This window comes from Gigantopelta aegis, chromosome 3, assembly GCF_016097555.1.
Source record: "Gigantopelta aegis isolate Gae_Host chromosome 3, Gae_host_genome, whole genome shotgun sequence".
NCBI classification, from domain to species: Eukaryota; Metazoa; Mollusca; class Gastropoda; order Neomphalida; family Peltospiridae; genus Gigantopelta; species Gigantopelta aegis.
Genome location: NC_054701.1, coordinates 73,698,032 through 73,724,197, shown reverse-complemented (window position 1 = coordinate 73,724,197; position 26,166 = coordinate 73,698,032). Strand labels below are relative to the sequence as shown.

The following is a 26,166-nucleotide window of genomic DNA, read 5'->3' as shown; positions in this document are numbered from 1 at the left end:
ACAGTGGCACGTTACATTACAATGTGAAAATTAAATGCAAAGTCGCCCCGTCTGTACGTGTGAACTACCGTACTTTGATACGCTTCTTAATATTATTCCAGGAACACCATCATTAGATAGCATTGCAATGTGTCGAGACAAATCTCATTTGTTTGTACCTGCTGCATTTTCTTGGCACCAAATTAAAGTGCCATTATATAATTGTGTTTTATATATATTATACTGATTCCTCCACTCTTTCTGCAATTTCCTAAGCCCTCTATACATACACTATTAATAACTAATACATTACTTTTCACGTAGCCAAATAACAAGGAAATCGAAACAATGTTATGGTCCAATTTCTACTAGTCATTCTACTTTCACTTTCAGTTACTAGCATACTGAGGTGTGCTGATATTGCCGTATGGACGAACGCTCCGAAGACGTTGTTGTTACCACACATCACTTATATCGCAAGTCGGAGCGAATAGGGGTTGGAGCATCATGCGAGGTTTACAAAGGCATACACAAGGTGAGTAGAACAGGCAACGACTTCGTGCATCTGGACAATCATAGACCTGATGGTTGTAAAATGTTTCCGACCCAATAGAGCCTTTTCGATAATGTAACATACAAATTAAATACATTTTCTTATTTAAAATATCAGTGTGTATTTACAAGGTGTTTGTTGTTGTCCTAATGCTTGTAGTAGCCCAGTCTGGATTTTACCTCCCAATAATTTTGTACATACGAAAAAATATATATCACGAATTAAAATTAAAAAAACACCTGAGTGCTACAAACATTAGTATATGACCGCAAACACATTCGATATAAAGACACTGATATTCTAAACAAGAAAATATATTTAATATAAAATAGTAGTCGCCAAAAAGGCTCTGTTATCGCAAACATCTTACAATGGCTGCAAACTCGGCACAGTCCTTTAATAGAATTCCGTTTAGCACCTGCTCTGTGCAACTATGATATCATTTTTATTGAATGTTTTCACGGATAAAAGTATAATATGTGAACAAATACAGTTAAAGTGGCATCATTGTGTTTTGTTTTGTTTCAGGATACATGCAGAACCCGTGCTTTGAAGGTATTCATAACATCATTTTGGGCTGGCTCCTTAGAACTCCATAGAGAGATAAGCGCACTACAAAAGCTGAAGCATAAGAATATTGTCGGCTATTACGGTCAAGAAGAAGAGGTGTGTATTTGATTTATCTACTAAAAAGAAAAGAAAAAGAAAGAAAAGAAAAAGAAAGAACATTTTTAAACATAGTTTTGTGGTTTCAAAGTTTAGTTTAAGTTAAAATCCGGTAGGGTAGCATACTATTAAATATTTCTATGACTGTTATTTGTTTAGTGAATATCTCACTATATCTTTACATGTATATATCTATACATATTTTTCTGTGTGTCTATCCAGTGGCGGATCGTAAAAAAATGAAAATTAATATATAATAAAATTATAAATATGGCAAAATGTAGGGGGGGGGGGCTGGGCCCCTGCCCCCCTAGATCCGCCTCTGCTATCTGTGTCTAAATGTCTCTATAATAATGAATCATCCTAAATGTTTTGGTTTTATTCATGTTCTTTGTGGAACATGCTTGAGTGTATACCGACATTTTATTTTCATGTCATGTAAATAAAAAACAAAATCGTATTTTCCAATTCTAAATTTCTATGCAGAGATTTGTAGAATTTTTGTGCTAGTGATATGACGTCACGAAGACTCTAGGATCAACTGGAATAAATACCAAGAACATCAAAGACTACAGAGACGCGCGGGTAACCAGACAGCATCTATCAATATCTGGAATCGTTACCCACACCACTATTTCAGATCTGTTAATGACTCCACAATGTCACGATCGTAAGTGATACAACACTGTCTAGATCGTTACTGGTGTCACTTGGATAATAGCGACGTGACAACCAGGAGATTATAAGCCACATCAGAACATCTGGATAGTTATTAGCATCACGAACTCAAAATCATTTAGACATTAACAGTCAGTCTCTCATGACTGTTAGTGACGTCACAATTTCCACAGTAATGGTGACATTAATATTACTACCAGCTTGAGAATCATATTTCAAAAGGTTAGAAGCATTAACAGTATGATATCACTTGAATCAGCATTACCACAAGCTTGCGATGAGGATCATTACTGATAGCACAGTCACAAAATCAACAATGACATCATAATTTTAATATCAAGAATCCCAATAGATGCATGAGGCTTTATCAATATCAGGAATCATTGGTGCAAAGACAATGACACAATTTGTTGGAGGTTAATGACACACCATATTAGTGAGGTTACCGTTTTCCAGTGACATCACAATCTCGGGATCGTTAATGGCATCACAATCTCAGGATTGTTAGTGGCATCACAATCTCAGGATCATTAGTGACATCACAAGTATAGGGTTTTTAAGTGAAATCAATCTCAGGATGATTAGTGACATCACAAGTATAGGGGTTTTAAGTGACATCACAATCTCAGGATCATTAATGACATCACAAGTATAGGGGTTTTAAGTGACATCTCAATCTCAGGATCATATAGGGGTTTTAAGTGACATCACAATCTCAGGATCATTAATGGCATCACAAGTATAGGGGTTTTAAGTGATATTACAATCTCAGGATCATTAGTCTCAAGATGTTAGTTACATCACAATCTCAGGATTAATAATGACATCACAGTCTGAAAGTTATTGATATCATAGTTCAATGGTTGTTAGTGACACCACAGTCTTAGAGTAGTTAATGACATCTCGATCTCAGGATAGTTGGTAACTCAAAAATCGTAAAGACTGTTAGAAACACGACAATCAGATTATGACATCACAATCTCAGGATTGTTAATTACGTCACAATCTCACATCACAATCATAGGCGTCTGTAATGGCATCAAACTATTAGGATTGTTAGTGATCTCACAATCTAAGGATTGCCAGTGGCATCAAGGACTCGGGTTTGTTAGTTATAACACAGTCTCAGGATCGTCAGTAACATCATAGGCTAATCTCACGATTGTTACACCACAGTCTCAAGATGTTCAATGACAGCGCAATCTGAAGATTGTTAGTTACATCACGTCTCAGATTTGCAACATCGTAATCGCATGATTATTACACCACAGGCTCATGATGTTAGTTACATCTCAATCTCAGGATTTTCAGTGACATCACAACCTCAGGATTGTTAGTTACATCAAAAGTTCAAGGATCGTTAGTGACATTACAGTCTCAAAGTACTTAATGACATATCTATGTCAGGATGATTAGTATCTCCTAAATCTTAAAGACTGTTAACAACACCACAATCAGATTAGTGTTATCACAATCTCAGGATTGTTAACTTCGTCACAATCACAGGATTGCTAAGAGCATTAGGATAAAAGAATCGTTCTTCATATTAGAAACTCTGGATGGTCGGTGACGACCTCAGTATCTTTAGTAACATCACAATCTCAGGATTGTCATTAACGTCGAAATATGAAGATGGTAAGTGACATCACAGTCTGAAAACTGATTATGACATCACAATCTCCGTATCGTTAATGACGTCACAGTCCCAGGACGGTTAGTGATATCAGTCTTAGTATGGCCAGTAACGCTACAACATCACGTGTGTTAATAACACTAGAACCCCAGTGTTGTTAAACACTTCACATCTACATGATTGCCAATGGTTTCAGGATCTCAAGCTGGTTAACACACACTGTTGCGATTACTATCGACAGCGAAACCTGAAGGGTTATTAATTGCATTACAGTCTCAAAAGATTAATAAGACCACAGTCAGGATTGGTAGAAATTTGTGAAGTTTTATTTGTTGTATTCAGTTGCTGGAAATATTTTGAAACATTACATTTGGCAACCATTTTGGATTTATGTGAATTAAATAACAATATAATGAATAAATCATTGTACATACGTGAATTAGCTTCATTATCTCCAAGTCATATATGTAAACAAATCCAAGATCTTTGAAATATGATGTAGATGCCGATATATAGTAAATTGCCTATTTGGATGTACTTTGTGGACCATATTGGAATTATACAACTGAAGGAAGTGTCCCATAAAAACAGGAATTAATTTATCGTACGAAATAGCTTATTGATCTCCAAATTATATGTTAACAACTTCAAGATCTCAGAAAATCATATATGTAAGCACAAAATATTGTCTATTTAAAGGTATTTTGTCGACCCTAATGGAATTATATAAAAGAAGGAAGTGTCATAAAACTGGGGATTTATTATTAACAGCTTCCTCACCCACCCAAAATTATTTTTATTGTTTCAACGGCTCAAAAATCTTTTCTAGATTCTCTCACAATTGCAAAATTAAATACATTATCCTCCATATTGGATTTACGCAAATTAGACTTATTTTCCCATGGAGGAAGTTGGTGAAGTTTTTGTGTGTTGTTCAAAGAACAATATTAAAATCAATTCTGAAGACATTTTGTTTTTACATTGCAATTTGTTTTGGGTCTGTCCCTGTTTTGACGAGACTATGTCCCTAGTGTTATTAACAACAACAAGGCTATGAAAATATCACGAGGGATACCTCTTTTTGGATGACCAAATGCTGTGTTTAACACCAGTGTAATTTGATGATTACATTTTCACATGAAATTATTAATGTGTGATATACTGAGCGGTACAACTAATTTATTCCGTAGTACGTGCTATGGCAAAATGTTAATAAAAGTCAAACATAGTAATCTGTGTGAAGGCAGCTTGTTTCTTCTCTCAAGCCTTAGAACATGTATAACACTTTTGTTTGAAATCTTAAGATCGTTGATTAAAAGAGGATGCAATGAGCTTAAAATACCGACCTCTGTGATGTAATGGTTAAGCCCTCAAATTTAAGGCTGGTAGGTACTGGATTCGCATCCCGGTACCGGCTCTCAGTCATAGCGAGTGTATCGACTCAATCGGTAGGTGTAAGGCTACTACATCGTCTCTCTGTCTGCATGTCTGTCTGTCTCCCTGTCTCTGTCTCTCTGTCTCTCTCTCGCTCTCTCTCTCTCTCTCTCTCTCTCTCTCTCTCTCTCTCTCTCTCTCTCTCTCTCTCTCGTGCTTGAACCTCAACTGGATATAAGCAAAATAATAAGTATAAATGAATTAAATGTTAAAGCAGATATTATCTCTTCTTTTTCCTTTCACAGATTAATAGTGGAAGAAGGATAATCGTCCTGGAACTGTGTAGCGGAGGCAGCCTCCACAGTTGTCTCCAGGAACCAGAACATGTGCACGGTCTACCAGACAAAGACTTCCTGCTGTTGATAGACCACCTGGGTAAGATCCTACAAGATAATTTTATGGCTTTAAGACTACGTCATATGAAACTGTTGACTGGCCTCGGTGGCACAGTGGTTAAGCCATCGGACTACAGGCTAGTAGGTACAGGGTTCACATCCCGGTACCAGCTGCCACCCAGAGAGTTTTAACGACTCAATGGGTAGGTGTAAGGCCACTACACCCTCTTCTCTCTCACTAACCACTAACCAACTAACAACTAACCCACTGTCCTGGACAGACAGCCCAGATAGCTGACGTGTGTGTACCCAGGACAGCGTGCTTGAACCTTAATTGGATGTAAGCACGAAAATAAGTTGAAATGAAATGGAACTGTTGGTGCTCCTTCCACTGAATTTAAGCATCGCTGATCTCGAGATTTAGTACTGTATATACTTAGATCGAACACAATCTGGGGACAAGGAGCGCTGTAGATATTGCCGGTAACGTGTTCGGGAATGGGGATTGATGGCTATTGTTTACGAGTCCTCGTGTTCGATTCTTCATGCATGATATTGAATCGTTCGCGAACGTCAGGGAGTGCTCGCCACCCTGAACACGACGCAATACTCTAGAATAACTGGAATATCTCAGACTTATATCAGCTATCCTATATGGTATAATGCAACTACAACAACACTTGCTACTTATCGTTGTTAATTAGTAGTGACAGCCCATGGGGCGGCAATGGTTTTCCACTCGCATTAACTACGGATAATTGAGTTCGCGGATTGTTAAATGACATACGAATCGATGAGGTTGGTTCGAATCATGCCAGTTAAAAATTTGTATTTTTAAATATTATATTTACTGGGTCGACGTTTCTGCTGGTGAACTATTAGTCCCCGATTGCGTCTAATTTGAAAATTTCTGTATATTAATACTAACTGTTACATTAGTTTCGAACCAAGTCTTTGCCAGCACGTTTTTTTTTTTTTAACTACAGTTTACTGGGCTTCCATTTTTGTGGAAGACTTGGTTGCGCATGTGGTTACGGTCGCAGTTTGTCAAATATCATGCGAATCGGTGCAGTAGGTTCGAAACCTGCCAATTAACTCTTTGTGTTTTTAAACATTAACCCATTCACACACGTTGTGAGAAGACGGTCTAGACAGCTGAGTTGTATGCGAGCGAAATCCTTTAATAGCTTTGAACATAAAAGTAGTAGTAGTAGCAGCAGTTGCAGTAATACTACTAATGATGATAATAATAATAATAATAATAATAATCATCATCATCATCAACAGCAGCATAATCAGCATCATCGGTACTGGTCATGGGGTAGTTTATAACTGAATATGTTGTTATTGCTTCGCTTAAATGACGTTTAGGAAAAACAACAACAAAAAAACCCCACCCAAACAAATTTGTGTTTTAGGGAACGTGTTAAAAAACAAATTAGTAAGGGTGGATGGGCTTTTTAAAAAGAAAAAACTACATTCACCACTAAGGATCCAAATAAAATGTTATGTATGTATCTTTTTACCTAAACGATAATTAAAAAATTAAAAAAAGAAGAAGACATTATTGAGAAAGAAAAAACAGAGTAATTTTTCCTAGGGTGGATTAGGTGCCTGGAAAGACATTTTCCTTTTTCTTTTTAAATTTGTCGAACTAGTCTTGAGAGTAGCAGTCCTGCAGACAAGCCAGGGAGAGATATATTATATGGCACAAATATTCAATATATACCTGATAAAATAAAACTGATCAGAACTATAGTCTTCAAATACTAAACCTGTTTTTCGTCCGTGCGTAATGTCGCGTGCGATTTCCCAGAAAAAACTATCTGAGCCAGATTACTTTGATAAAAATAGATCCACGTAACAGTGTTTGGTTACGTGTTACTGACGTGGCGTCATATATAAATGTAGATTGCACGTGACAGCCAACAAAGACAAAAGACCAAGTGTGTTATTTATGAAACCGACGTAAGTGGATATTGTATGTGGCTGATTATTACACACAGTCAAATTTGCTATTTACAATGGAAGGAATTAAGGTAATGTTTTGTTTAACGACGCACTCAACACATTTTATTTACGGTTATATGGCGTCGGACATATGGTTAAGGACCACACAGATATTGAGGGACTTCAAAAAAGTAATACAAACACAGCACAATGTAAGACCGTGGTATATGAGTTGTCACGTCTCTGGGGAAGTGCATATAAATAAGAATCTCTCTCAATGAAAAAACCGTAATACGTGGTCAAGGCCGTATTTCTGAACAATGCAGAGTCCGATGGGTAAATAAAAGATTCCTTATTGTTAATGGAAAAATGTATCGGGCTTTCTTTTCACTACGTGTCACAGTAACCAAATACTTGAGATCCAGTATAATAGCCGATTATTAATAAATCATAGACATTTATGAAACCGACGTAACTGGATATTTTATGTCGTTAATTAGTACACACATACGAATCTGCTACACAGGACACCTTCATGTAGAATAACAACCATATGTCTATAAATAGCATTTCAAATAATTATAGAGAATATTTAAAAAATTCCCCAAAATATCATTTATACTGTATTATAATTAAATTTTCTTTTCGTCTATACACTTTACGGCAATCTGATGGGTCAAGAGGTGCTTACTGTTTTTTTCGTTCATATCTCGATGAACCGAAAAAAATATAAGCCACGCCTACTACCCCCCCCCCCCCCCCCCCCGACTCGCACTACTTTTGCGCAACAAGCCGGATTATTCTGGCAATCATATTTAGATATTTTGAAGAAAACACTTACGATAAATTAATGGAAAATGCTATAGCAGAGTAGACATGTAGATATATACGCATTGATTTAAAAACAACAAAAAAACACCCCAAAGCCCCAACCTCTTCGCTAATCATGACATGAGACTCGGTTGGTGGCCAAAGAAATCTTGTAGGAAACTTCACTTCTGTAACGTACTTGTAAGCGATGTTCAACAGCTTTGTTGCGCAAGTGGTTACGGTCGCGGTCTGTCAAATGCCATGCGAATCGGTTCCGTAGGTTCGAAACCTGCCAACTGACTCTTTGTGTTTTTAAACATTAACCCATTAACACCCGTTGTGAGACGACAGTCTAGCCAGCTGAGTTATATGCGTATGCGTGTTAGGACCTTTAATATCTTTGAACATGAAAGTAGTAGTAGCAGCAGTAGTATATACTCTTCGAAAAAAAGAAGTAGGGGAACTAATACGAATTTACAATTGCCAAAATTGTAAGGTATATTAGCTGTGGGGAATGGTTATATGATAATAGTGAATTAATTGGGCAAACATTACAACCGGTAGTTCAGTATTACAGTAGGTTTTATGACCACCAAAGATCGTGAAGGACGATTGGAGTCAGAAGGGAAATTTGAAATTCAAACAATAAAAATGACTAAAAACAAAACAATAACAACTGTATGATCAACAGAATGAAAAAGATTGACAGAACTAATGTTCCTCAGTGATTAATGGACCTTCCTGGAAATAGTCAAAATCGAGAATGACACCCCACGCATGTATACGGGACATCTGCTGTGATGTATGTGCAAACTATGGAATGTGATTCGGTGTGTTAATAAACAGACCTAAACGTTCTTTACTAGGATGTCTGTGGTCGAAACGTATGTTCGGTCAAATAGTTGATATTAACATTAATATTTCAGGTTCACCTACTTTTTTTGAAGAGTATAGTATAGTTATTACCTTTAAGCTTTCCGACTCATAGGCACACATTTTATATACAAATCAATAACATTTGACAAGTGGTGCATATATAAAGGATGGACATTTAAATATGTTGAGAACGTAAACATAATGCATTTTATTTACCAATATTACATAATTCGTTTCTGTTTTGAACAGACAATAATTGCATAAGTCTAAACACAGATGGTTTGCGCCAGTAGTATTTCGCCACGGATTTAAGGACCTTATTTCTCTAAAAATGGATAATAAATAAAATTTATATTAATTGTTGGAAACCAAATCTAGCTATCGCATCACCTTAACTGAACCATGATGGAGGGAAATCTATGTCATCCCTCTCGGCAATTTTATTTTTTGAATTATGGACCATTGCCATAATTCAGTTATGTTTACAAAATGTCATTAATAAATGGAGTATGGTGGTTATGAAGATGGTTGGATATAGTACATTTAGGAACAAATGCAATTGTTTTTGTTCAGGTAATACTCTGTTAAACCATTAAATAGGTCAGTGGTCTGTAACAATATGCCTTTAATATATATTGAACTTAATTGCATGTAAATGGATATTTCAAAATAAAGTGATAGTCATCCTCTATATCATTCTGATTACACACCTGACATTTCTTTTGCGACCTTTCAGTACTAGTAGTTTCGAACCAATACTACAAATGATGATAATAATCATCATCATCATTATAATCATCATCATCATCGGTACTGGTCATGGGGTAGTTTATATCTGAATACATTGTTATTGCTTCGCTTAAACGACATTTAGGCAAAAACAAAAATGCATGGTGTTTTAGGGAACGTGTTGAATTTTTTTTTAGTAATTGTAGATGGGCGTTTTAAAAAATAAAAAAGACTACGTTCATCCCTAAGGATCCAAATAAATGTTATGCATGTACTCTTTTCACCTAAATGTTAAACAAAATTCTAGAAAAGAAGATATTATCGAGAAAAAAAAATAGGGTACTTTTTTCCTAGGTTGGGTTAGGTACCTGGAAACAAATTTTCCTTTTTGTTTTAAAATTTGTCGAACTGGTCTTGAGAGTGGCAGTGGCAATATTCAGTGTATACCTGTTAAAATAAAACGGATCGTCACGTTTCATATCTCCACGTTTATCTCACAAATACCATACCTGTTTTACGTCCGTGTGTAATTTCGCGTACGATTTACGGTACTGTTAAAGCTGTCTGAGCCAGATTACTTTGATAAAAATAGATCCACGTAACAGTGTTTACGTGTTATGGAACTGACGTGGCTTCACATATAAATGTAGCTTGCATGTGATAGCCAACGAAGATAAAATAACAAGCGCGTTATTTATAAAACCGACTTCAATTCGATTCAATTCATTTATTAACTTTGAACATTTACATTTCATATGTTTTACATACATATACATGTACGTATACAAAAACTGGTATAATGGAAGGTGTTGATATAAAAAGGATACGGAGAATATAAATGCTTGTGTATAGAACTCTGTATTAATAGAGACTATTTAACTGTTGATTCTCGTCTTTTAAACATTTTGAATAAATATTTCCCTAATTTACATAATTCTTTTACATTGTTAGTTGATAGTAATTCTGTCAATTTAAACATAGATGAATGGATTCTGTAATATTTCTTGATATATAAAATTCTATAGTCGCTAAAAAGGACAACATATAATATAGCATGAAACTCGTCCTCGGTTTCACCTAAGTTACACAAGACACACTCTTTTAGATCTACTTGTGCTATGATAGCCACCAACTTCAATGGCTAAGCTATGTGATGATAATCTTATCTTTGTGATGCATTTTGTTTGGTATAAACTTGGGATAGGTTTCATCAGATAATTTAGTAAAATAAGGTCTTTTGCTAAATATTTATACAAATATGAACATTTGATAGACGTATCTAGGAGCGGACTAATGTCGTGCTTACACTGGTGCACAATTCTCTGTGTTATTAATGGCAGGTAAACACGACCATTTGATGCATCTCGATTGCACCACAGTTCATAAAACCCCCAAATGAACACAGGATTAGCCTTACTTGTCTTGCCCAGTTGTTAACTATATCACATTTGTATCTAAATTCCACATAATGCAGAGTGCAATATACAATTCTTTGTGTTCAGTAATTTAAACCAGTAGTTTATCCTACGGTATTTAAGTGGATATTGTATGTGGCTGATTATTATATACAGTCGAATTTGCTATTTACAATGGACTTCAGAAAGGTAATATAAACACAGCACAACGATTTTAAGAGCCCCAAGTCGGGTGTATCAAATACCGTGGTATATGACTTGTCACGTCTCTGGGGAAGTGCATATAAATAAGAATCTGAACGACAAAACCGTGAAAGGTGGTCAAGGCCGTATCTCAGAACAGTGCAGAGTCCAATAAGTAAATAAAAGACCCATTGTTGTTAATGGAAAAATGTATCGGGGTTTCTTTTCACTACGTGTCACAGTAACCAAATATTTGAGATCGAGTATAATAGCCGATTATTAATAAATCAATGATGTTTATAAAACTGACGTAAGTGGATATTTTATGTGGATAATTGTTACATACAGACAAAAATCTGCTACACAGGACACCTTCATGTAAAATAACAACCATATGTCTATAAATAGCATTTCAAATAATTATAGAAAATGTTAAACAAATTCCTAAAAATATAATTATTATAATATTGTTTTCAATTGTACATCATTTTATGGTATTCTAATTAGTAAAACGCGATACACCCATTCATATACAGCATGTTGAAATTCCTTTTCATTTCAACTTATTTTTGTGCTTATATCCAATTAAGGTTCAATCACGCTGTCCTGGGTACACACCTCAGCTATTTAGGCTGTCCAGGACAGTGGGTTAGTGGTTAGTTCTTAGTGATTAGTGGGAGAGAAATCGATGTAATGGTCTCTGGGTGGGAGACTATCGAACTACGAACCCAGTACCTTTGCATGGCCCACCGTTAACATTGACTTCATAAAAGTAATATAAACACAATGCACTAATTCTAAAAGCCCAACACTGTTATATCAAATACAGTGGTATCAGCTGTCCTCTTTGTGGAAAAGTGTTTATAAAAGATCTTTCCCTGCTTTTAGAAAAATGAAGCGGGTTTTCTCTCGCTACGTATCACAATTACATAATGTTTGACATCCAACAGTCGATTATAAATAAATCATGTGCTTTAGATGTCGACAAAAAGGCAAACAAACAAACGACCTTTCAAACTTTGATTCTAAGAGAGTATAAACCTGTTAACTCCTATTCCATATTATGACCCCGCAATGTAATATATCTCTCAATGTATATACCTTGCAAATAGATAACATATGCTTTCAATGAAAAGAATACAGCCCAATAAACTGTAATATAACAGAATATAATGAAATGTATCAAATTCCAGAATTGTATTAAATTTCCAAGTTTAAATGACTAAAAATAAATATACGTCATAGTGGTAGTCCGTTTGCCTGTGATGTGTGGATGCTCGGTTTTGGTAGTGCATTTACTAACGTTATTAATGTTAGAGTTGAAATTATAATTGTAATATTACATAGCTGTGCTCTATATAGCGAACATGGTTCACTACTTGACCTATCTTTATCAGGTGCCGGAATACAATATCTAAATGGAGAGGGATTTCTACATCGCGACATAAAGCCAGGGAACGTGCTGTTGGATGTAGCATTAGACGGAACGTAAGTCTTAATGTGGTATAAAAATAGTCTTCTAAATATTGTGTGTCGGCTCCATCCCCCCACTCCTATTCCCAGGTTACAGTATACCCCCCAAAACCCCCAAAACAAAACAAAACAAACAACAACCCAACAACAACAACAACAACAAAAACATATCCCCCCCAAAAAACATATCCCCCCACCCAAATCCACTCATTTATGCAAGTAACCATTAAAAGTGCAAGTTTTAAAACCGTGACTGGTTATTTTAAATAGGCTTTTATGTTATTATAAATATCGGATTAATTTAAAATATTAATTTCAGCACATGTAGGCCTTAACTGTTTTTGTAATTCCAATCAGGTGCCGCTCAAAATGGAGGGTGCTGGGAGGACGCACCCCGCCTCTGAAGTTCACAATACCCCGAAATATCCAGCGTTTAGTAGAATCAATGAATGTTTAACGACACCCCAGCACGAAGAATACATCGGCTATTGATAGTCAAATTATGGTGAAGGCAAAAACTTGAAGTGATGATGAACATCAATATAAAAATTCAATAGTCAGATAAAAACACAGAATAAAGAAGTGTGCAAAAATACAAATATCACAGATAGATAAAATTAAAATTTACAATAAAAGTCAGTATCATGTTTTAGTAGATGAATACAACACATTTATTGGTTTTCAGCTTTGAAAGTATGTATCTGTGTCAGCTTGATATTTCTGTTGAAAATTACTGCATGTATATAGAAAACAGATGCTAATGTTATCTTGAATATTGTAGGTGATCTTCCTGAATACTAGATGCGCCCTTTTTAAACGTTGCACCTCACGACAAGAAATATCCTGCATTAACCTTTATCAAATACTTTATAAATGACCACCCACCCTTGTGTAAGACCAAGCTTCGAAATATCTGGCGGCAATCTCTGAAAAATTCCTGTACCATTTCAGCTAACTTAAGACAATGGGCAGCCGTGCTCTTTTGAAACATTTATCTCGGTTCCCTTTTCAGGTTTGGGAAATGACGAAGGAAAGAAACAAATGTCCATCTAGAATTTTACATTGTTTATAAGTGAACAATACATTGTTTTTATGTGGACAATTATTTGATTGTGCTGTTTATACGTATAGGGGAATATCCTCTAACTCTCCATTCCTGAAAAATAATGGGACTCGGCCCGTTGAGACAATACTGTGACTTCACAGGTGTATTTTAAAATTTCATCAAGTACTAATGGGTAAGCGTAATAAACGAAATCTGCCGTTTCAGTCTTCGTAAATTGACGAACATAATCATATAAGGTATACTTTGTAGAAAATGTAACACTGCATTGTTACCACATATTTTATTTGTCACTCCCGAAATGCATTCAAAATTCCTCATACCCAATTACTAATTATTCTGTGTAACAGACATTTAATTTTTAAACATGAATTTAAATACAAAGGCTAAAGTCGCATCACAAATCAACATTACACTGACATATGCAACAGAGCATTACATCACATTCACTGATGTATGGATAATACAATAACGCTAAGTAATAGTATATTAAGAATGATAAACGAGTAACTGTTACAAGTTATATGTACTGAATGAAAGAAATTAGGAAACACATGGTAGTTATGACCAAATTTTACGTCACTACTAGAGAGACGTCTACAACAGAGATGTAATATGAGACTGAATATCAGTAATGTGGGGTTGAATGTCAGTAATGTGGGGTTGAATATCAGTAATACAGCTGACTTCCTGATACTCCTGATACTGTGGATGGAGATTTCGCTTGCAGTCAATATTTTCTGTTATTATTTATGTGTTCTTTTAATTTTTTTCCACCAGTATATTATCAAGTTTATGTCAAGTGTGAAATGATTTTTTGTTAACAAATCTAAAGTATTTCACTTTAATAACTGGTATTATTTTATTATCTTTAAAAACGAAAAAGCATTGATTTTGCTGATAACAAAAACATTAATAACCATGCCGTTGTGAATACGAGTTTCAAAGCATGCATGACCCAGTTAAGTTCTTTCTTTCGTGGTTTTGTGTTTATACCACATCCATGCAACATTATTTTTGTATATTGAAAACCCCCACAACAACAACAATAAAACAACCCACAATGTATTGTTCTTCCTGCTCTCGCAACAATGCGTATTATTAGTTAATTCATCTACGCCACAACAATGTTTTCATTTTCAGGATTACGTTCAAACTGTCAGATTTCGGAACTAGCCGCCAAATAGCAGACGGCGAAGAATTTTTATCACTTGTTGGAACTGAAGAGTACCTTGTAGGTTTCTTTCTTGTTCTATTTGTTTTTAATGTTTTTTCATTTTTTTTCTGTTTCTTTTTCTTGAAACAGACAAGCTAGAATAAAAGACGTATTTTTATTTTCACCCGAGTTTAACAAAACGTTTGTCTTTAACATTTTTGTTTTAAAAGAGTAGAAGGTATACACGTGTTTTTGGGTATTCAGGGATGAATAAACTTTTCAAGGTATTCCAATAGTAACACATTGTCATTTGGATATTCCTGAGGACGAATAACTAGCACCATGTCTACGCGTAAAGAATCAAATGAATAGCCGATGGATGGAAACTATGTGGATGTACATATGGCTGTTGGCACTGGGACAGAACCAAGTCTGAATAATCATCTAGAGTAGAAACACCCATCAAGGTACTAAACCTATAATGACTAGTTTGATTTGGTGTTACTGATTTCACTACTTTCTGACTTTAGCAATATATATTTTTCTTTAAATAAAACCCCAAATCCCTACACACACCCAAACCCCCAACAACAACCCCCCCCCCCAAAAAAAAAAAACCCCAAAAAAAAAACAACAACACCCCAACAAAAAACAAGAAAAACATAAATAAACAACAACAGACAAGCAACAACAAAAATAACACACACACACACACACACACACACACACACACACACACACAAACACAAAAACTGAATAGTTTAATATTTCTAATTTGACCACTTTCTACAATACATGAATTTATTATAATATATAGTATCACACACAATGTACAGAGCTTAGTTATATTACCCTAGTTGTGGGGTTGTTTTCATTGCAGTACATACATTTATGGAAACACAATGTATTTTCATTTATTCACAATACATACATGATATTAAAAAGTGATAATATGTCCATATATGAACTAATTTGCAATTAATTCTCTCTCTCTCTCTCTCTCTCTCTCTCTCTCTCTCTACACACACACACACACACACACACACACACACACACACACACACACACACACATATATATACATATATATATATATATATATATATATATATATATATATATACACACACACACATGTATATATAAATAAACTGTTAGTATTTAAACATTTTGTAACTTTTTACGTTTTAAGAGAAAACGAAGTCTGTGTTACTGTTATTGTATAATTCTGTTGTAGGTCTGATGGCGATTTTAAAGGAATAACTAAGGAACATTTCATTGTTTGGAAGTGAGACCTCTCAATATTATCAACAGTCAAGGTTTAAATACGTTTGTTGTACAAATTAACTTCTGTTGTGTTGACATTATTAATTCTACTACAGAATTCTAATAATAAACATCTAAGCATTTAGCATACCTGAAGGTACGGTAAGCTAAATTAAATCATGTTTTCTCAAACATTTGTTTGATAAAACATTGTGAAAATTGAACATAATTTTAATTGTTGGTGTCAGTAGTGGGACAAGGTTATTCTCCAACGCCAAGTGTCATCACCATATTGAAAGTGATTTTCTCCAGTGCAGACTGCCATAGCATAGACAATTGTGCTCAGTCATGTACAGAGATAGAGTTTATGAGATTTGGATTGTTTTTGTGTTTGATGTGTATTAGAATCGACCTTGTGTTGACAGCATCTGGACATTTTTGGAAATCACGTACATCCAAATTGCACGACAAGGCAGTTTCTGTAGTTTGAGTACTTTCCTGAAACACAGTGATATTGTGTGTCTGTCAACAAGTGCCAAGTGGAGTAGTATGTGCTGACAGAAAATCTTTCTACATATCTGAATGACAAAACCGTATTCCATGATCAAAATTGTATCTTTGCACAAGGCACAGCCGAAAAGATGTTTTAGGCAAAGTCATGATTGCTTCCATGATCTACCAGGTGCTCGTGTTTAAGTGGACCGCCCCTCCCCTAGGAGATCCGTAACAGGATGGTTTATCTCTCTCCTGCGCCGCCTATTGGAGGACTGCCACTCCAAAGACTAGCTTATCAGACCCAAGCATGCTTAGCTGTTTATGTTGAGTGTATATCGTTTATACTCGTAGAACAGCTTGACCTGGGTTGAGACACAACGGCTGGAATAACCAACTAAGTATGTGATGATGTAAAGACAACTGACATATACGTACGCACTTTGTGAACTGCATTGCAGATGTTAAAACATTTAAACATGTTTGTGTTATATTGATTAAAAAAGTCAATGTATCATTCTGGTAAATAAAGGCATCGATTCTCATGGAAAACTAGTACATGCGTCTACAAACGGCGGTGTTTCTGTGGTGAGAACATTTTTAAAGAAAACATAAAAAGATGTGCCCAAAAAGATGTGCTTTTTTTTGGTGGAACATATATATCGAGAGCAGACAACCAGATACGGTCGATATGGACTCTTTGCAAAATTGAAAGTATTATTTTTATAATGTAATGTCTTTTATCTGGGGTGAAGGGCATACACGTAACTGTCTTGAGTGATGCAAAGCTACATAATTCGAATAATTAAATCAGATTAATTATTATATTAGATTTTAAAAAATACTTTCATAATTTTTTTTAAACCTTTGACTTTGACCATAGCCAGTTCTGGCTGTCTTCCCTTGGTATGTTAGGTGTACGGAGTTCAAGGAACTTATTGTTCATGGTAGCGTATCGATAGCCTATTGGCAAAATCACCGAAACAAAAGTCCATTACCCATGATCATATTACATATTAATTCACTAATACCATCATTACTGAAAAAAGGTTTGTGATGGGTTCTGATGAAAAAAGGGCACCGAACTGAAAGTGATTCCCAGAAAAATTTGAAATCTTGAGGTCCGTACGAGTCTAGATATTAATGCACCGGTCTCGGTGGTGTCGTGGTTAAGCCATCGGACTACAGGCTTGTAGGTTTAGAGTTCGCAACCCGGTACCGGCTCCCACCAAGAGTGAGTTTTAACGGCTCAATGAGTAGGTGTAAGACCACTACATCCTCTTCTCTCTCACTAACCACTAACAACTAACCCACTGTCCTGGACAGACAGCCCAGATAAATGACGTGTGTGCCCAGGACAGCGTGCTTGAACCTTAATTGGATATAAACACGAACATATTTTAAATTGAAAATGAAATTAATGCAATACCTACACTACTGTCAAAGTTCTAATTGTGGGTGTATCATTAAACAATAATATTACACATAGTATGGGCCGAATTTACGAAGCCTGTTTTTCCTCAAACGCAGATGTTTAAGCATTGTAATTGCATATAGTTTCACGTGTGTAACGCAGATGTTTAAGCATTGTAATTGCATATAGTTTCACGTGTGTAACGCAGATGTTTAAGCATTGTAATTGCATATAGTTTCACGTGTGTTAGTATAAAACAGGCTTTGTATCTTCGGGCCCATTACGTTCCCTTTCAATTTCAGCACCCTGACATGTACGAGAGAGCGTTCGTAAACAAGCAGAAACCAGCGGGCTATAACAGCAGTGCCGACGCCTGGAGCCTCGGCTGCACTCTCATTCACGCATGCACCGGGGACGTGCCATTTAAACCTTTTGGTGGTTCACGACATAACAGAGACACTATGTAAGGCCAGATGTTTGTTTGTTTGTTTTTATATATATTTTTTAACTTTCTGGTTTACGGATCCGCCGTCCTGATTTTGAGTAATTTTGAAGAAAAAAAAGAAAGATGTTTTTTTCTGTGCAACTAGTGATTTTTATACGCTCATCTATGGGACGTATTATGGTATGGCGTTGTCCTTCCATCCGCCCGTCCGTCCGTCTGTTAACGTTTTCTTGTCCGGACCATATCTTGCATACACATGCATACAGGACCATCAAACCTCACATGTAGGAACAACTTGGGATGGTGGTGTGTCGCGTACTATTACTAGGTCACTGTGATCTACTTTTCACAGTCTACTGCATATAACAGTAAATTCTTGTCCAGATCATATCTTGCATACAGATGCATACAGGACCATCAAACCACATGTAGGAACAACTTGGGATGGTGGTTGGTCCAAAACAAACTGTTATCCATCCCATTGCAAAAATTCACATAATTAGACGAATCATACCCGTAACATATTCACTAAAAATATAGATATGATTTTCCATCAAACTCCTGATGGGCGTATCAGGTACCTCACTGGTACTCGTTAAAAAATATTCTGCCGTCCATAAATCTTACATGAAAAATTAATATCGATTGAGAAATTATAGGGGTCGTCACAGTTAACATTTTCACTAAGGTACAAATCGTACGATGGGAGGAAGGGAGGAAAGAAGTTTTACACCTCTTTTTGAAAACGTAGTGAGTTTGCAAGTAAGAAATTTGATTTGTATCCAAAACTAGAGTAATAACTTCGTAGTAAATGTGAAACAATAAACTAGGGACGCCTACAAAACTGAAAGTAATTTTGCAATACTTCAGTTGATGTCATTAATTCAAATACCTTTGAAGAACAAGCATGAGTTGGTTATCAAATCTCGACAGCTTTGGTCATGCTTATCAGCTTTTATCAAATGTTTAACAACATTTAAAATACTAGTAATGAATGGCCAAATACCAACTGTTTTCTATGCCCATTTATTTTTCTCTTACCAGGTTTCAAATGATAAAGCACAAACCTCCAGGAGCAATATCCGGTGTTCAGATCGTACAGCATGGCGCCATATCATGGAGAAAAACTCTCCCCGACACATGCAACATAACCAAGTATGTCGTTAACTTTAGTGGTTTTAGTAATGTAGTCTTAAAAGAAACCCAACCGTTACCCATTCCTACTTTGTCTGGAAACTACAATATTAGGAATTGTAACTACGAACAAATATATATTTTCTAATATAGTATATGTAGATGTTTGCGAATCAAGATCGTTACATTGACTGCTGTATTCATTTAACGGCCATTCAATTGTTCACACAGACACAGACATTATTATTACATAATTTAGTTGAGTAATCGAATTCTACATTCTTGTATGTCTTAATGATGGTATTAGAACCAGCAGATGGGATATTCCTAATATAACGTGCATTTAGTTTAGGATTAGTCAGAGAAAGATGGATCGCAACCATGTTTCACGACAATATTGATTTATAATAATAATAAAAAAACCCTATAATGAATATAGTGAATGATATATAGCAAATCACCACAATGGATTTTGTTTTTGTATATAATATACTTATCAACGAAAGAAACACAAGACTCACCAACAGTATGTAACAATTTTTGATTAGATTGAAGCACTTGGATGGGGGTAAAATTCCTAGAATCATGTCCCTAGATCTACCATTTTAAAAATTTAGTCTATATTTTTAATTTTACTAGAATAGTGTTGACAAAACGTTCAGTATATTATTATGAATGCAGTTACATAGGGTGAACTAATGGCAATATGAGAAAGGACCAACGAAACGGACGTGAGCACGGCCAATCTGGGGAGTGGCACTTGCATAATAGGGGTTAGTGATAAAAAAAGAATCGGCTTATGAGTTTATCTCTAACGACCTGAGAATTAGATTATTTAAAACAAATTACATATTAAAACCTTATGTATTATATTTTGATATTACTAGGAACCTCAGACAGAAAGTTGAACCAGTGATTAATGATTTGTTGCAATGCTCCAGCCGGATTACAAGCTTCCTCATAAACAGCTCCAAACTTCTACAGATGATACTTGTTTTTGTCATCAATGCCGATGAGGCCACACAGATTTCACTATACATCCCTCCATGTTTGAGGTATGAGATCCCATTTATTTAATAAGTACATTGTCAACGGTAAATCATGCCAGAAAACTTATTTTTCTTCGTTCAATTTCTTAATACTCCTTGAATTGAAGCTGTTACTAACATTGCAGTGAATAGAGTACACAATGTACACACACACACACACGCACACACGCACACACACACAGCTATCTATCTATCTATCTATCTATCTATCTATCTGTGTATGTTTGTCTTTCGATGTATCATAGCCAATTAGAAATCATCACACACTGCTCCGTTTGGGTGATTCGGCACGTGTGAAATGTGTTAATGGATGACATGTACACTGCACGTGAAACATGATACTCGTGCACATAAAGACACAAAAAGGGCAACATGACAAAGAATATGCATCAGTTAATAGTAAAATACCCGAGTACATGGCAAGGCTAACTACTGAAGAAAGAAAGAGGGCCATTGGTATTTTCCAGTTGGGATCAAGTTACGCCCACATCGCAAGAATTTTATGAATTGTATGAAACTGACGATCACCAGGTTGATGCAGTGTTTCAAATGTTACTGGCAAGACTGCAGACAGACCTCGAAGTGGAAGACCACGCGTCACAACAGCCAATGAGGACCGCCATCTCCGCATCTTACATCTACATAACAGATTCCTCACTGTGACGCCATCTGCAGCGATTGCGCTTGGACATATTATCAGTCGTTACACATAACGTATAAGCATGGCATCAGGGCATATCAACCATTTAGAGGGATGACGTTGACGAGGCAACATCCACTTCGTCGTTTGCATTGGGCACATCAAGTTGAACGTATCTACCGACATACGGGAGAGAGAACGGCTCCTTGTTGTGTTCAGGAGAGAGAACGACTCCTTGTTGTGTTCAGGAGACCGTACTGTTTGGTGGTGGTAGTGTGATGGTTTGGGGTGATATCTGTTGTCAACAGTGAACAAACCTTGTTGTCATTGAAGGAAACCTTACAGCACAGCGCTACATTGACCAGGCTTACGCCCCATCATGTTACCGTTCATGCAGCAGCTCCCCGGGATCTCGTTTCAACTTGACAATGCCAGACGTCACACAGCTCGTTTTGTACAACAGTTCTTAGCCAGAAACAACACCAGTGTCTTGCCATGGCCAGCCCGTTCACCTGACATGTCACCCATAGAACATCTGTGGGATCATCTTGATCAGAGAATTCGACGCCGTCCTAATCCTTCAATGAATAGTGAATAGGGATCAGATGGTACAGGCACTGAGGGAGGAATGGGAGGCAATACCTGCTACCATCGTTAGATGCTTAACGAACTCTGTCTGACTTAGAGTTCGCGCTTGCATACTTGCACGTGGTGAGCATACTTGCTTCTGAACACTGACATTCATTTCGCTACAGTTATGGTCATGTGTATTCGCACTTCGTCATTAGTGATGGTATGTGAATTTGCACAGTTTACGTCTAATGAGGTTTGTGAACTGTAGTGTTCACATTTGATGGTAACTATTGTGTATACCAGTGTTCGTATCTCATCAAAATATAATAGTTTCAAAATACAACACTTGCATCAACTTGTGTTTTGTGTCGTTTTTATTTTTAAAAAAGTTATCGGTATACTTTCTTTTTATCGTCGGTATGTAATACGAAGTATATAATAACGATAAGTATTGATTACATTTCTGTTATAAATGATTAGTTGTCATGTCCGTTGTAGCTATGAGGAACTAATGGACCAGTTAGCTGCAATCTTGGACGTTTCAGCACACTCACAGCTGTCATTTGTGAAAGGTCAACTTTTGTCTCACCTTATGAAAGATAATTCTACCGTTGGTGCCGTGATAGAACCAGGAGACGTTATCATAGCCATGTCTTTGCGAGACGTGGACGCCATGGCTCATTCCCACGATGGCATTGGTATGTTGGCCCACGCCTCCGATATTTGCTACTGTAAAATATTTTTTTTGTGGTAGCCATTAACATTTGCAACTTGTAGATGCATGTAACATTAAAATATTCATGTTAAAAATTAACAAAACTGAAGGGTGTGTATGTATGCATTTTGTGTGACAAAATATACTGATTGAAAGAAATAAGAAATCAGGAAACACATGGTCATTTAAGACCAATATTTTCCAGTAAAGGATCTCCTCGTGAGTGGCTGTTGTCCTACAGACAAGGCACTGGATTGAGATTCATGCAACCAACGAATATTTTTATTTCTAAATGCCCATTCAACCCTGCGTTGTAGAGCTCGCTGATACCGGTTTTGTCGTTCAGATTAATTCTCTATTGGGATAATTATGGATTATGTAATGTTGGCCGGAATACCAGTAGGCCAATGTAACACTGAATGTCAGTAACAGTTAACATCCTAATGCTATGGATGAGGGTTCATGTAACGGTCAATATTTACTGTTACTAGTTTGTTTTCCTTTATGTCTTTCTATCAGCATAAATTCGCAAGAAAATATTAGTTTTGTTCTGTCCTGGACAGAGGAGCCAGCGAAAGTCGAAAACTGCGCCCATGATAGGCGTGTGCTACAACAGCTTGTTCTGAACGTGAACGTTAAAACGTATGACCGGACCTGACCTTAGTTTGTTCATCCGTATATTCATCCATGCCATTATTCTTGTACAGATTAGTAACATACATAACTGAGTGTGAGCATCTTGGTATTTCAATTATTAAACAAATAAAATATATTTTCAATATTACACCAGACCTTAACGTGAAAAGAAATTGATGGGAGTGATTAATTACTCACGTAACTTCGATTATTGGGAGTCATGTAAATTACTCTCCTTGAACCAGTATCAGGGGAGTGATGTGGAGCGAGAGTCAAAGCTCCCCTTAAGTGGTGAGAGTGAATAAATAGAATAAAATAGATGTTAAACGACACCCCAGCACGAAAAGGAGTGAATAATTTCACCTATAATATAATGATGTGGGTTCATGGCACTTTGAGAAACAAAGCTCGTTTTAATTTTCACAACATTATAGTTTTATCATTTCGATTATCACTTCAAAAATATAATTTATATCAAAGCGCAAAAGTTACAAATTGAAGAAGTTGAAAATTGGAATTGCAAATATATGCTCTTTCCCCCTTTTTTTTGGTTATATTTTTTCTAGGTGAACTAAATCAAGGCATTACCTAAACTGTAAGTAACATCTTTTAAACTATTTTACACATGAAAATAGTTTTGCTACAAGAACAACAACAACAACCAAAAAAATACAAAATACAAAAAAAATACAAAAAAAATACTCAAAGGAAATATAAAATGCGTCTTTCAACATTTCAGATCCATATCCGGGATTTCCGGAAGCACCGTCTCCACAAGAAGATGTAAAAGTCGCTTTGAAGTGCAGTACCACGGTCTTCAAAATACGTGAGCTCGTTACTGATTCAGTTCTAATACAGCGACAACTTAAGAACGCAGCGTCATTCTTGAAGTAAGCATCCCATGTTTTTAAGATGAGATTTAACTATAGTGGTCACCTCTTAGCTCGTTAAAAGAAAAGGTGCACAGCAGTTGAACTACAAGTGAGGGGACAAGGGGAACGTGTCGCCCTAAACAAAAACAAAGTTCCCCTTTTCCTGAACCTTTTTTTTGTTTTACAATTTTCATTGTAGTGCACTTTACTGGGAATTGGTCCATGTGCCCCTTTGCCCTTGGTTACCTGTGTTAGCCCATAGTGTCGCACAGGTCACACGCACGGAACACATAACTCTATTTCCGTTCCACTTTACCACAGACGTTCCAGGCACGTCTGTCTCAGGTCTGATCTCTCGCATGGCACAGGCCAAATTGACAGAACGTGGTAACAGCCATTATATGCGTTTGGTATCTATCTCACACTGAGTTACGTAGTTACGGAATGGGGATCACAGTCCAAGACGAAAAACCTATTTTGGTTGTATTTTGAGATTATGAACTTAGTGTATGTATATATGGATTGTTCTATACTCGTGGATTTAGTATCAGACTGTTGAACATAAAGGTAACTTTACCACTGAAAAGATATTGTTATAATAATTATTATAAATAGTACAAATAACACATTTCGAAATGAATTTCAAAATCTAAAAAGAGCATACTTGTACTCGTTTTTATTTTCAAAGTAATGTTTCGCTATTGATGCCCTGCACGTTGTAACTGATTCATAAATAATTCGAATGGTTATTCTTTTTTAGAATGAATAGACTAATTTAAACTCGCTAAACAAATTGATATGTGATACGGTATCACACTTGACAGGGCCGGACCTAACGTAAAATAATTAAGAGCACAACATTAATATAGAATCTTTTCAATAAAGTCAGAAAGGGCGCAAACTAAAAGAACATTATTTAGTATTTTACGGAGGGTGCAACTGTTCTTCCTGCCTCCCACCCAACTGATGACAGGTTCGTCTTAGTACTATTATTTAGTTACAGCACTCGAAATAGCGGCCTGCAAAAAGCAGTCCATTTTTTAGACCTAGCAGGTAAAATAAAAAATCACCTGCTAAAATTACCAAGAAAAGGTCGCACATCATTGATCAAGAGATAGATGTATGTACGATCATTTTGTCTTCTATTTAGCCGAGTCTGACCTCGTGATTCTGTTGTATTTTAATATTATAATGCGATTAAATTACATCTCAGCTCCAAATATTCCACACACTGTCTCAAACCATCCACTCACTAAGTGCGGTCTTATTTCCAGCAGGCTATATTGTTTTCTTAGTAGGCCATATTTGTATTGACCTACTTTAAAAAAAAAAAAAAGCAGCTGGCAATATTTTACTTCCTATTTCGAGCCCTGTCTAAGTACCAAATGTATTGCTAGGTCGCATTTACAGTCTGTGCTGGAGAAAGTGGAGAGATTTGTCGGGAGACTGACAATGAAATGTGATGAGATGGCTTCCAGACTTAGATTACTGGCCGAAATGGAGGAACAGAGAAACAGGTGTACTCATGTACCAAACACGTCAGTGATGCACAGGTCTAAAACCGCCCACGCACTAAGTGCTAGGTATGTGGACCAAAACAATAAAACGTAGAAATGGTTTCACGTAGCTGTCCTCTGGTAATTGCATGAACAATAGTTCCATTTGATAGTTGGTCGCGCAAGACCAATTGTTTCGTCTACACATTACGTTTAGGACACTATTTACATAGTTGTAACTAGTTATGCAAAATGAAATGGATTATACAAACATTTTGTAGCACAACTTAAAAATAGTTTAAGCCATTTTTCCACTTTCAGAAGTCTAGTATAGTATAGTAAAGTCTGAACATATCGAAGTATATAAAAAACCCCACAAACAAACAAAATCAATAAAAAAATAATTGTTATTTCTTACAGATCATTACAGTTTGCGTCCACTGCATGCAGGGGACAAAAATCGCACGTTGACATTTAAATATATATATATATATACATATA

General features: G+C 36.1%; 1 protein-coding gene across 4 annotated transcripts in view; it reads left to right on the top strand.

The window, feature by feature from the left end:
• The window catches only part of LOC121369054 (serine/threonine-protein kinase TBK1-like), a 44,204-nt gene extending 18,174 nt beyond the window's left edge, over positions 1-26,030 (top strand). For all 4 annotated transcript variants that reach the window (XM_041493875.1, XM_041493876.1, XM_041493878.1 and 1 more), the window contains 11 exons: positions 373-514; positions 1,061-1,198; positions 5,189-5,318; positions 12,639-12,729; positions 14,921-15,011; positions 18,408-18,568; positions 19,595-19,705; positions 20,572-20,739; positions 22,445-22,644; positions 24,037-24,187; positions 25,567-26,030. In XM_041493875.1, the coding sequence (XP_041349809.1) occupies positions 407-514; positions 1,061-1,198; positions 5,189-5,318; positions 12,639-12,729; positions 14,921-15,011; positions 18,408-18,568; positions 19,595-19,705; positions 20,572-20,739; positions 22,445-22,644; positions 24,037-24,187; positions 25,567-25,780 (1,563 nt within the window). In that variant the 5' untranslated portion in view covers positions 373-406 and the 3' untranslated portion in view covers positions 25,781-26,030. The remainder of the gene's footprint in view (positions 1-372; positions 515-1,060; positions 1,199-5,188; positions 5,319-12,638; positions 12,730-14,920; positions 15,012-18,407; positions 18,569-19,594; positions 19,706-20,571; positions 20,740-22,444; positions 22,645-24,036; positions 24,188-25,566) is intronic.
• Positions 26,031-26,166: the final 136 nt, after the last annotated feature.